The sequence below is a fragment of the Podarcis raffonei genome, chromosome 3 (assembly GCF_027172205.1).
Source record: "Podarcis raffonei isolate rPodRaf1 chromosome 3, rPodRaf1.pri, whole genome shotgun sequence".
In the NCBI taxonomy this organism is placed as follows: Eukaryota; Metazoa; Chordata; class Lepidosauria; order Squamata; family Lacertidae; genus Podarcis; species Podarcis raffonei.
In genome coordinates, this window is record NC_070604.1 from 76,187,054 (window position 1) to 76,200,640 (window position 13,587).

Here is a 13,587-nt window from a genome sequence, read left to right on the forward strand (position 1 = left end):
TCAGGTATACTGGGCCGAGGCCGTTTAGGGCTTTAAAGGTCAACACCAGCACTTTGAATTGTGCTCGGAAACGTACTGGGAGCCAATGTAGGTCTTTCAAGACCGGTGTTATATGGTCTCGGCGGCCGCCCCCAGTCACCAGTCTAGCTGCCGCATTCTGGATTAGTTGTAGTTTCCGAGTCACCTTCAAAGGTAGCCCCACGTAGAGCGCATTGCAGTAGTCCAAGCGGGAGATAACCAGAGCATGCACCACTCTGGCGAGACAGTCCGCGGGCAGGTAGGGTCTCAGCCTGCGTACCAGGTGGAGTTGGTAGACAGCTGCCCTGGACACAGAATTGACCTGCGCCTCCATGGACAGCTGTGAGTCCAAAATGACTCCCAGGCTGCGCACCTGGTCCTTCAGGGGCACAGTTACCCCATTCAGGACCAGGGAGTCCTCCACACCAGCCCGCCCCGTCCCCCAAAAACAGTACTTCTGTCTTGTCAGGATTCAACCTCAATCCATTAGCCGCCATCCATCCTCCAACTGCCTCCAGGCACTCACACAGGACCTTCACCGCCTTCACTGGTTCTGATTTGAAAGAGAGGTAGAGCTGGGTATCATCTGCATATTGATGGACACCCAGTCCAAACCCCCTGATGATCTCTCCCAGTGGCTTCATATAGATGTTAAAAAGCATGGGGGAGAGGACGGAACCCTGAGGCACCCCGCAAGTGAGGGCCCAGGGGTCTGAACACTCATCCCCCACCACCACTTTCTGAACACGGCCCAGGAGGAAGGAGCGAAACCACTGCATAACAGTGCCCCCAGCTCCCAGCCCCTCTAGACGGTCCAGAAGGATGTTATGGTCGATTGTATCAAAGGCCGCTGAGAGATCCAGCAGAACCAGGAAACAACTCTCACCTTTGTCCCTAGCTCGCCGGAGATCATCAACCAGCGCGACCAAGGCAGTTTCAGTCCCATGATGAGGCCTGAATCCTGATTGGAAGGGATCCAAATGGTCCGCATCCTCCAGGCGTGCCTGGAGTTGTTCAGCAACCACGCGCTCAATCACCTTGCCCAAGAATGGAAGATTTGAGACTGGGCGATAGTTGGCCATACTGGCCGGGTCTAAAGATGGTTTTTTAAGAAGCGGTTTAATGACCGCTTCTTTCAGCGGATCTGGGAATGTTCCCTCACAGAGGGAAGCATTCACCACCCCGCAGAGCCCATCGCCCAGCCCTTCCCGGCTTGCTTTTATTAGCCAGGATGGGCAAGGATCAAGGAGACAGGTGGTTGGTTTCACGCATCCAAGCAGCCTGTCCACATCCTCGGGGGTAACGGATTGAAATTGATTCCATGCAACTTGACCAGACAGAGCTCTAGCACTCTCCCGCCCCAGCCCTGCTCCCACGGTGGTGTCTAGCTCCTTCCGAATATGAGTGATTTTATCTGCAAAAAACTTTGCAAAATCGTTGCAGGAGATCTTGGGGTCTTTACAAGGCCCCGGTGGTAAAGGTGGTTCCGTTAAATTGCGAACCACCTGAAAGAGTCTCCTGCTACTATTTTCTGCAGATGCAATAGAGGCGGTGAAGAAAGTCTTCTTCGCCGTCGCTATCGCCACTTGGTAGGCTCGAAGTTGAGCTCTAACCTGTGTCCGGTCAGATTCGGAGTGAGTTTTTTGCCACCGACGCTCTAGCCGTCTCAGCGATTGTTTCATCGCCCTCAGCTCCGAAGAAAACCACGGGGCTGTCCGGGCTCCATGCAATCGGAGAGGGCGCTTCGGAGCCAGACAGTCGATAGCCCTGGTTAACTCCGCATTCCAGCGGGCCACCAGGGAATCAGCTGAAAGGCCATCAACATGGGATAAAGCATCCCCTACCACTCTCTGGAAACCATCTGGATCCATTAAGTGGCGGGGGCGGACCATCCGAATTGGTCCCACCTCCCTGCAGAGGGGAAGGGTCGCGGAGAAGTCCAGTTGCACCAGGAAGTGATCTGACCATGGCACTTCTTTTGTTTCACTTTTACTTAGTGTCAGATCACCCACGTCACTAGAGGTGAACACCAGGTCTAAGGCATGTCCATGACTATGAGTTGGGCCAAACTTATTCAGGGACAGCCCCATGGAGGCCATGCTTTCCACGAAGTCCCGAGCGGCCCCTTGTAAGGTCGTGTCGGCATGGATGTTAAAATCCCCTAGGACAACCAAACTAGGTGTCTCCAGGAGAAAATCCGCCACGACCTGAAGCAGCTCAGACAGGGAATCCTTGGTGCAGCGGGGAGGTCGGTACACCAAAAGGAATCCTGTACTGCCCCTATTGCCCAACTTCCAGAACATGCACTCAGAAAACTGGATCTTCCCAGTAGGACGCCTGGTGCAAGCTAGTGACTTCCTAAAAATCACTGCAACCCCCCCTCCCCGCCCACATGACCTGGGTTGCTGTGTGTAAGAGAAACCTGGTGGGCAAGCAGCGGCAAGGACAGGCCCATCTGCTTCCTCCAACCAGGTCTCCGTCACACATGCCAGGTCAAATCCTCCATCCACAATCAGGTCGTGGATGGCAGTGGTTTTATTCATCATTGACCTGGCATTACACAGCAACACCTTCAGGTCATGTAGGTTTCCCCTGTTGATTCCAGTATCCATCCGGTCAAGGCCAGACCCGGAGGCAGGGATAGTCTTCAGACAACGACTAAACCTGCCTCCTCGGTAATGACATGATCTGGTCTTAGCGTAACTCCGCCTCCTGCCCATGATCACCGAGATCGGATGTCCCAGTGCTTCCCCCCCTGTGGAACTTGTCCCAGCCATCGTGTTGGCTGGGGCCCCACTCCCAGGCAGCCCTGATCCCGCCCCTTAAAAACAAAACGCAAAGTTTATATGCTAAAAAAAAGTTTAGCATATAAGCTATAGCTTAGTTCACACATTTTCTGGAACTGGTGGTCAATTCATGTAGTGGTGGAGCAGGCTTGCAGCCCTATAGGGATAAGAACAATTTCAAATGGATAGCACCATTTAAACACCTGGTCATATGGAGCACCCAGTTACCTCCATGGCGGAGGGAAGTTTGTTCTTTTACTGAGAATAGGGGGATGCTTTGGAGAAATCTAGCTCTAAAATTAAAGGTATAAAAATAAGACAACTGTCTGAAAAATCTTACCTAGCTGCAGGCATGGCAAAGTTTCACTACAATATAATAAAGCTACCTTAGCTAATGGTTTTATTAAAACAAAAGGGCAACTGCTATCATCTCATCACTGGATAAGCGCTTGCTTCTTTTGTTTTATCCATGTTTTGTGTAGATGTCCCAAGGGTAATAAACACAATTACGGGATTAGTTATGAAGTGAGATATTTTAATGATGCGGAGTTAAATGTCCTGCCATTTAAATTTTGTAGATATTAAATAGTGCTAGAAATATCCTGCTTCCAGACGAATTCTTCGGTATAGTGGTTGCCTCTATTACAGCTGTCGGCACACGTATAAATCGCTAGTGTTCCCCAGTCGATGCTTTCTCCAAGGCTGTCAACTTTTAGGTGATTCAGAAGTTGCGGCATAATCTTAAACAAAACACAACAGAAATGTTAAGTTACCTTTTAAGCTACATAGTACTTTTGCTGTACTACATAGTTTAGAAGGCACAGTGATCAATTCTTTATAGTCTTCAAATCTTAGCTTCCAGCCCCCGTAAAAGCAACAGGATTAGTTGGGGTGGGGGGAAAGAGATAAACAGCACCATTCAAATACTTCAGAAAAATCTGTAGAAAATTTGCAGCAATTACCTGTCCTAAAAAGTTTATTTAGCACTTGCCAATAAAGCAAGATAAGCGCCGCAACCCCAGAGTCGGCCACGACTGGACCTAATGGTCAGGGGTCCCTTTACCTTTACGTTCTAGTCAACAACCCGTTTTTAATTTAAGTAGACTATAGTTCCAAAAATGTGTATCATTAAACTCCTGACTTCCCACAATTCAGGTTACCTTGGCAAGAATTGAAAGAAAATTTAAGTAGAACTAAGAATTCATTCCTAAAATTCTCCTCTGCTGCATGCATGCATGCATGCATATATATATATATATGCATATATATATATATGCATATATATATATATATATATATATATATATATATATATATAATACACACTTACTTATTACACACAATTTAACCAGATTTCCATACCTGGAATTCAAACACTCTTTTACTGCCACATAAACAGTTGGGGATGTCCGTCTCCTGAGGAATGTTTTCTGCGGAAATCCAGAGTGGGCCTTCTCCATCTCTACAGTATCTGATAATCTGAGATTAAGAGAGATCACAGATGGAGTTTTAAATTACATGGAAAGGCCCCAAGACTTCAGTCCCTTTAAAATTAATGAAACCTGAATTAAAGCTCCATTAATATCAATGCCAGTAAGTGCAATTTAACTTCTCTGAACTGGGGCAAAAGGTTATGAACGAAAATGAAATATATATGTCATCCCTTCTGTGGAAGAATGCTGTGCTGCTGGTCACCCCACTCAAACCTTGTGCTTCCATGGCAATCATGTTAGCTTGTTTGCTCTACAACCTCTAGAACCAATCCTTGCTTTATTTCAGGATGCTAAGAATCAGAGACTTCAGAAAATGGAAGTCTTACTCAAATAAGAACATCCTTACAAAACAGTAAGAGATGAAAAGGAAGCATACCGCTGAAACCACTGATTAAAGTATAAATATGTCAAATACAGGCAACCAGCTATGGAGGCAATTGAACCAATAATAACAAGGGTTTTAAGGAGATTGCTGAAAAGTTAATTAATGTGTCTTCACTGTGGAAGACTTGGGACAGAGGCAACTAGTGACAAGAGGTGAACTTCCAAGACTTCCTTCTCAAGAAATTAAAAACCACAAGGTCTGAATGGTTTCTAGTCAAAGGTTCTAAATGACATCCCTTAGCAGCCATGGGATAACAGGACAGATCCTTCTCTGGATCAATAAAAAGTTAAAGAAAGGGTAGCAGAAGGAATAAGCAACAGGTTGCACAATAAAGGGATGTAAGAAGTGAGGTCCCAATAATAATAATAATAATAATACTGGCTGGGTTTCCCCAGCCACTCTGGACGGCTTCCAATAAAAGATTAAAAATACATTAAAACATCAGACATTAAAAACAGGGCTGCCTTCAGATGTCTTTTAAAAGTAAGATAGTTGCTTATTTCCTTGACATCTGATGGGAGGGCATTCCACAGGGCGGGTGCCACTACCAAGAAGGTCCTCTGCCTGGTTCCCTGTAACTTTGCTTCTTGGAGTCAGGGAACCGCCAGAAGGATCAAAGTTGGAACCTGTGCCTGTTCATAATTTTTCAGGGGCAGTGAAGTGGCTATGCTTGCTGACCAAATTATTCCGGGTGGTAAAAACAAAAAGGGATTGAACAGCTTGAAAAGGATCTCCAAACCAGATGAATGGGAAATAAAGTGGCAAATGCGGTTTGGTGTACAATGATGAACACTAGAGCAAAAAAATCCTTACTTTACACTGATGATGTGTTGTGAGCTGACAGTGACTGAGCAGGAAAGGCGTCATGGTAGGTAGCTCAATAAAAATGTGTGTGGCAGCTGTTAAAAAAAGGCAAATACCACGGTAGGGAGCCTTAGGAAAGAATTCTGAAAACAAATCTAATATCACAATGCCTTTATAGAAATCTGGCTGCAACCACATTTTGAGAACCATACAGTTCTGTTTGTTGCATCTCAGAAAGAGATTGGGAGGCACACGTATGCCTCTGTCAGGAAGAAAAAGGAGAAATGTAAGATGATGATTATTAATAAATGTAGGAGTAACCAAAAATGGTCAGAGAACTGTAGCAGTTCCACTATAAGGAAAAGTTACAGAGTTGGCTCTTTTTAAATTAGAAAAAAATGAGTAGGGCGAGGGAACATGATATGGTGTAAAACATGCATAGTGTGAAAGAACTGGATCAAGACATCTTTCTCCATCTCTCGTGATACTAGAACTTCATTCAATGAAGCTGAATGGTGGGACACAAACAGAAGTACTTCATCACACAGCACATAATTTAACTAAAAAAGAACTAGTTGGATATGCTATACAGTGGTACCATAATCTGTTCTGGACGCCCGTTTGTAAAACCAAAACAGGTTGTAACCCAAGGCGCGCTTTCGCCAATGGGGCCTCCAAAAAAAAATTTGTTCATAATCCAAAAAAAATGGGTGGAATCCAAAAAAAGGTTGTAAACTGGGACACACACTTCTGGGTTTGACATGTTTGTAATCCAAAACGTATGCAAACCAAGGTTCCACTGTATATAACAGCAGGAGAGAGCTATTCTCATGCCCAGCTCATGGGCAAGCTCTCCACTTCTGCCAATTTTATCATTTAAGTGTGTTTTTTTAATGTAAAACAATATTACCATTTCTCTTAGGTAGCCACCCTAAGCGGTGCCACTACCTAATTCCCCTATTACTTCTAAGATTTCATTTGGGCCAGATTTCTGATCTTCACCACATATTTTAGTACTTTAGTGGCATGAAGACCTAGTGGTTAGAAAATTAAGCAATACTGACAGGATTCTAGGCTAAGTAACAAATGACAAACAGGCATTACTATTGAACTCATATTTAAAAAATAGAGGGAGCCACAGAAAAATGCATTTCAAAACCTGTTCTGGTTCCGAAGAAATTTTCTCTTTAAACGTCTGAAAAATCTTGTCATCTTGGGTTTCGTGTTTTGCCATTGCTTCCAATGAAGTCTCATCTAGAGAATCTGGTGCTTCATCTAAAACCCAAACAGATTAAAATTTTATAGTGTTAAAATCAGCAATACTATAGTTTTAATAAGCAAAAGTAAAATCTTCAGAAGGTTTGCATGAGAAATTAGAACAAAGTATGTTAAGATGAAGAGTCTGATTTTCATAGTGTAACTTGTTTAAAATATTCCTTTTTGTGAAATGTTTTTAAAAGAAAAGGCTGTGTCTTGCCAGGGAGATTATGCATGTAATCTTTTTCAAGTTTATGTACTTTTTGTTTATTGTTAATCTGTGTTACTTTTATACTATGCATTCCTTTGTTTGTCAAACGTTTCCTGATGACTAGAGCTTCCTGCAGCCAATCAGAAGCCGCGTTTTGTTTTTCAAACGCTTTGGAAGTCGAACGGACTTCCAGAACAGATTCCGTCCGGCTTCCAAGGTACAACTGTAGTATAATTTAAAAATAGGTCTTGCAGCAAGGAAATTTATTCATACTACTTACCTGTATTGGCGACAGGTGTCAATTCTTTTTTGTCCTGATCTTCCTCTTCTGTTTCACTGACATTGGAGGAGTCAGTTTCTTCAGGCTCTATCACAATTTCATACTCGGGGAAAAGAAATTTATGATCTGGAATAGCAACATCCAGCTCACCTTCAAAACAATAACCCAAAATTATTTTGATCATTCTTCCCTATTCTATTTTGTATATCAGTCTATTTTCAAATGATTTCTTGGGGGTGGGGGCAAACTTTAAAACTAGCAAAGACAAATATAGAATGAAATGGCCAGCAGAATAAAGCCAGAGCAGAAGGCACCATTTTTTTATACAAAGCTGCAGTGTCTCCATTTTTCGATTTCTTTAAAAACCCTGCTTGTCTCTAGAAGCAGAAATGTCCCAAAATTCAACAGTAACACCTCTAGCATTACTGTAGAGTTTTTATGTCATTCTACTCACAGAGACAAACAGGATTTTAAAGAAACTGAGGCACTGCAACTTTGCTTAAAAAAGAAACTTGTGCTGCTGGAGATGTCACAGACCAAAAGTGGACTTTGCAGCAATGCCAGAAAATATGTAAAAACTATTTTGGCAAAAACTTCTGAATATAATAGAGGATATGATGTTTTAGAATTCGTAGGTGAATAACAACAACAATGACTACTGTGTCACCACCTTCAGGCCAGACTGTAAAAGGCCTTGCACTACCCAGGAAAGCTGTGTTGGATGACACAATGAGGATGCAATGGAGGCAGCAAAGTATACCTTCTTTGCTGCCTTCACTGCCATTTGGTAGGCTTGATGATGAGGCCTCACTAGTGTTTGATTGCATTTGACGGGAGTTTTCCTCCACTTGCATTTGAGCTGTCTCCCAGCTTGCTTCCTCATCCTAAGCTATGGAGTATATACAATGGTACCTCGGTTGTCAAACGTAATAAGACCGTTCGACTTCCAAAACGTTTGACAACCAAGGTGCAATGGGCGGTCAGTAAATTCCATTGAGAAAATGGAGAAACGTGCCTTGGAAGCCGTTCAACTTCCGAGGGGCATTCGAAACCCAAGGTTCCACTGTACCAGGAAGCCAAATGGGCTCCACAAAGTGGGAGAGGGTGCTGAAGGGCAATCATGTCAATGGCCATTAGGATATTCCAGAGGCTGGCCAGGGCTTTGATATGAGCGCCAGTTATATCAGCCATAAAAATTCCTAGAGCAGTTTTAGAAATCCATTGGATTCATCAGCCGCCAAGGGCAGACAATCCTAATAGAGACCCTGCCTCTGCAGAGAGAAAAAAGATGCTAAAAGCCTAAATCTCAACAGGAAAAGATTGGACCATGACCAGAGACTGATGCCAATATCCTCCACTTTCAGCTAACCCTCTTCACAAGGTCCCGAGCGTGACCTGCCACATGCGTTGGGCCAATAACATACTGGAACAGCTCCATGGCCGCTATGAAGCCCTGAGCCACCGTAGAGCCATTCACCTCATCATGGATGTTGAAATCCCCCCAAACCAGCAGTCTGTAAGCCTTCAACACCACCTGAGACTAGCTCTGTCAGCTTAGGCAGGCAGACTGCTGTGGAGCTAGGTGGACGGTAAACCAGCAGAATGCCAAATCTGTCCCAATTGCCCAATGCCAAGAACGTGCCCTCTAGTTCTCCTGCCCCCAAATGGACAGAGAGCCTGGAAAGAGCTAGATCACAACAATACCCCCTCCCTGACCCTCAGGTCTGCCCTGATGCTGCTCCAAATACTCAGGTGGACACAGCTGGGTAAGACCAACCACACCTTGCTCAGCCACCGAGGTATCAGTAATATAGACCAGATCAGCCTCTTCATCCAGAATAAGATGAGGGAGGTCTTCCTCAGAGCTAACCTGGCATTCAGGGCAGCAGCCGTGGACCGAAGGGCTGGCTAACAGGATGACTGCAAAGCCTCAGGTTGGAGGACGGGCTGGCACACAGCACAGACACTAACTGTGTGGGCTGTGGGCCCCTTCCCCAGCCTGCCCCACCTCCCATACCACACCTCCCCCTACCCTGAAACATTGTGATTGCACACCCCCCCGCCGCCCACTCTCCCCAATTATAACAATTCTTCTTGGACTGCTTAATTCTGAAGTAATCAAAGCCAATCTTCAACTAATGGAGACCCTCCTCTAAATCAATGCAAATTTCTAGAGTTTCAAATTGCTTACCAGACTGCAAGCATGAAAGCTTATGCCCTGCTTTCCAGTCCTTAACTTGATGGTCCTTGCTACAGTAATGAGCCTTGTGGCATTTGGAGCATGTTTTGCTTCCTAAACACCCACAGACTCGGCACAGCTTCGTCCCACATTTTAGCTGTAGATTTGCACAAATTGGCTCTTCATGGGGTGGCTCTTCCTGTGGTGGATCATAAGAGTAGGTGTCATTCTTCCTTGGTAATTGATTCCTAAAAACTTGAAAATAGAAAAAAATTATTAACTATCTGAAAGCAACAGTATGGATATATATTTTTTGTTTGCTCTCTCTGACCTGGCTATGTCAGAAACTATACAAGTTGCTACACTTCTCCTTAATCTTTACCGGAGGAGAGACCTCTTATTCCAAAGGATCCAAAGCTCCTTAAGGGAGAGAGAGATCCACTAATTTTGTAATATTGGCAGCATTTGAGTGTGGTATAACAGCATGCACGGCATGTATATAATCTGAGAGAAAATTCACTTCTCAGCAGTGTCAAACTACACACGCTCCAATTCTAGTTGAATAGTACCACACATTTCAGTTAGTACCTGAAAAATCTCTAGCCACCATCTGAGGTGAGACTCACACTGCTAATGTTTTCTTAAATCCGTTTTTGATGCTTTAATTGCTCTGTTCAACAGACCAGTTATGCCATGAAAGTATCAAGAGCAAGGCAAACATTGTCAGTTTAGGATCTCAGAGGTTGCTTGGTTGTCTCGCATTTTAAAAGGGCTGTTCTTGTCAATATCAAAGCCAGCCAAGAAGTACCAGAAAATACCTCCCTTTCCTTAGCTCCACTTCACCAGTTTTTTTATTTTGACATTTAATTCAAACATGGCGATTTATGGTGCTCTGAGATGCTCTCTAATGCATCTACAAGGGCAGCACTTTAAGGAAAGGTAAGAAACATTCCCATATGATATTTAACTGCTGACATGGGTTGTTGGTGAAAAAAAAGATTGCCTGACTCCCTTTATTTTTAAGAAAACTCTACCAAATGACATACACTGTATCCGTTCATCATTTCTATGCTGTAATCTTGCAGTTGGTTACTCACACAAAGATACTACGGATTTTAGTGGGGCCAACATGACATGTTCCTGAGCACAAGATTGAAGCCACTGACAAGTCTCTCCCCCCCCCCCCATTTTCAAATTCTATTATAAAGTTATGAGCTGGCTTTGTTTATTACTTTTGGACTTCCAGTTTTAGAACTCCTTCACAGCATTCTATTTAAGTAAGTTGTATTATGCCTATTTATTGAACTTTACCTGTGCTTTTTTCTTTGTTTTAAACACTGATTTATTTTGATCGATGGATTGTTTTATTGACTGTTGTGTAGACTGCCTTGTGAACATCTGTGGTGAATAGCAGTCTATAAATAGTAGAAATAAATAAAACTAGATTTTTAGCTGTGTACCTAAGATACATTTGCGTTTATTTAGTGGAAATATTTACATCCCACCTCTTTACCAGATGTGCTGCAAGGCAGAAGCAAACCTGTAAGGATACACCTGACAAATATGAATCAGGGTGCACAGGATGTGAGCCAATGCAGACGTTACCACATATCTGTATCGTGACAAGTGGTAGGACTGAAGATGCCTTGAATAAGCAAATGTAAGCAAACTCCTACACAGGGAGCTCAGCAGCAGGGAGCTGGGCAAAGAAAGCTGCATTTTTATTTGAAATGGGCTGTACAGTATCTGCTTCCCCCATGTTCGATCGCCATCATAAAGGTAGGGAAGAAGACCCCTGTCTGAAACCCAGGGGAGTCACTGCCATCACCTGTATATGATACAAGCTAGATGGGCCAGTGACTTGCCTTCGGCTAGGGCCGTAGTTCCCAATGTGGGGCACACGCCCCATGGGGGGGCAATTTTATTTTTAAGGGGGGCAATTCGAGAATTAGTTATTAACAGTGAATGGCCTTTTAGGCTTCCTCCACGTGAACAGGAGTTCACGTTTTGAATAATAAGAATTATATGTCGCGGAGGGGCGGGTGCATCAGGATTTCAGAGATGCTTAGGTGAGGCATGGCCCAAAAAAGGTTGGGAACCACTGGGCTAGGGCAACATTCCGTCTTCCTCAATGGAAGGGCCCAAATTTTAATAGGCACAAACAACAAAGAGCCCAGGGAATCAGCCGGTCCATCCAATAACTCCTATCACCCCTAACCATTGGCCATGCTGGCCGGGGCTGCTGACAACCGCAGGTTCCCCAGTCGGGCCTTGAGGGCTTCAGCTGCAGTCCTAACTTGCACCGCTGGGTTTAAGGGGAGGGGACTTAGGACTTCCAGCATCTGCCTCATGCATGCCTTTACGCCCACAGCAGACCCGACCGAGGGCCCTTCAGACGACACGAGGCCCTTCTCTGCCCGCGCCCCTCACCTCTCAAGCAGCCCGGGGAGGGGCCGGCGAGGCGGTAGCAGGCGGGCCGGCGGCAGCCGAAGAGGAAGAGGCTCCTGTGGAAGGCGTCGGGCCGGCCTGGCCGAGGCGCGTAGAGCTGCAGCAGGAAGGCACGCGGCTCCCCGCACGCGCCGCACTGCAGCTCGGCAGGGCCCGGCAAGCCCGCCTCGCCCAGCCACGCCGGCCTGCCGCCCACTTTGCAAGGGAACTGCTCGCTGCGCAGCCGCCAGGCCGCCGCCTCCTCCGCGAAGCCCAGCTTGACTCGCCGCGAGGCCATGATGTCTCCTTCCCGGCCGAGGCGGTGGAAGCCAGCGGCAATGGAGTCCGCCTGGCGAGGGGAAACAACAGCGCCTCCTTTGGAGAGCAGAGGCACCTGCGGGGGTTGGGCTGGAGACGGTTCTTTCCAAAACGGCGCCTCCCTCCCCGCAGGACAGTCCTTGTTTAAAGTGGCGGGCAGCGGGGTGGTTTTCTTCCCAATTGGACCAGATTCACAAGACCCTCTGGTGGTGACAAAGAAGTGAGGTGGCTTCAATCCCCACCGGCTGGAATTAAAGGGGTCAGAATCCTAGCTGGAGTATAATCGAACCGAATTCCTGCCCCCTTCCAGATCCAGAACAAACACGAGCTGGCTCTGGGCTGGCCTGATTTTTACTCCGAATCCTAATACTGAATCGGGTTGTGTTTTTTAATGTCAGGGAACTCTCCCAACCCCCAACCTCAAGGGCCTCATGGGCAACTTTCTGAGAGCCACATGCCAGTTGTGGGCAAGGCAAAAAGCAAGGCGTGTGGGCAGCCTGAGCCAACATGAAGCTATGGACGCAAGTTTGTCGGGTGGGTTGTGTTGCAGATGATACACACAGCATACTCCATCCGGGAAAGCAAGAAGCATTGCCGTTGGTCAAAGACACACTTCAGCCAGATAAAAGCTTTCAAGGAGGGTGCAGAGCATGGGCAGTGTGACCTAGCCGGGTAGGGGTGAGACCTGGGATAAACCCTAGAACTGGATAGGGACAAGTGGGCCACCAGGTTTTACACAGCTTCCTTTTCACCAGCTTTATGCAAAAGCAAATTTGCCTAACAAGCAGAGGCAGGTACCTTTAAATAATTGTGAAGAGAGGATATGGGCAAGTGGAGCTTGTAATGAAGAAAAGCTGCAATTAATAGAATCTCCTTTTCCATAGTTATCCAGGTACAGGAACTATGTCTTCTTCTAGATATGACCAACCCAAAGTATGTTCAGATGACCACATTATTAAGGTGCCAGTTACAGTCACTGTTGTGTCTATTAGATTTGGGAGGTGAGGATTCGTTTTTGGTCATATGAATTAGCTGCATTAAAGAGAAAGATAAATAGAGATACTGGGGCAAATGCTAGTCTTAACTCATGCAGTATCACATATTATACTGCAGCTGGGTCATGCTTCTTAGAGAAGGGGGATTGATCACCTTGGGGGGGGGGTGTACTGATCACTTCCCTGCAAGAACAGAATGGTGTTTCAAGTTCGTACTGATGCACTGGATACTAGGTTAATACTTATGGTCATTGTACATTAAGGAACAGTTTGCATTATCACAAGAGCATGAAATTCAGTAACTATGAATACCTTCCACTTACTTCTCTTGTGGGACTGGCACTGTTTCCAATTTTATTTTCAATTCTTTTCAACATATAGCCATCCAAACCAGCACAAAGACAAGTCCCTTTTATCTTCTCTCCCCATCCCCA

At 45.4% G+C, this 13,587-nt stretch overlaps 1 protein-coding gene across 2 annotated transcripts; it reads right to left on the minus strand.

Moving 5' to 3' along the window:
- Positions 1-3,318: 3,318 nt before the first annotated feature.
- PDCD2 (programmed cell death 2) lies at positions 3,319-12,209 on the minus strand. 2 transcript variants are annotated; one of them, XM_053382467.1, is made up of 6 exons: positions 11,844-12,206; positions 9,426-9,668; positions 7,235-7,384; positions 6,646-6,761; positions 4,167-4,283; positions 3,319-3,544 (listed from the first exon to the last, which is right to left on the minus strand). In XM_053382467.1, exons 1-6 carry the CDS (start codon positions 12,136-12,138, stop codon positions 3,386-3,388), a joined length of 1,080 nt encoding a protein of 359 aa, XP_053238442.1. In that variant the 5' UTR covers positions 12,139-12,206; the 3' UTR covers positions 3,319-3,385. The 2 variants fall into 2 exon arrangements, with proteins under 2 accessions (XP_053238442.1, XP_053238443.1); XM_053382468.1 differs by lacking the exon at positions 4,167-4,283 and having other exon boundaries at positions 11,844-12,209.
- Positions 12,210-13,587: the final 1,378 nt, after the last annotated feature.

Excerpts from the sequence above, each read along its gene's own strand:
- PDCD2 (XM_053382467.1), bottom strand. The coding sequence starts at position 12,138 with ATGGCCTCGCGGCGAGTCAAGCTGGGCTTCGCGGAGGAGGCGGCGGCC. Across the intron at positions 9,669-11,843 it reads CTCCCCGGGCTGCTTGAGAG|TTTTTAGGAATCAATTACCA; the intron begins GTGAGGGGCGCG and ends TCTATTTTCAAG. Across the intron at positions 6,762-7,234 it reads GACACCTGTCGCCAATACAG|ATGAAGCACCAGATTCTCTA; the intron begins GTAAGTAGTATG and ends TTTGGGTTTTAG.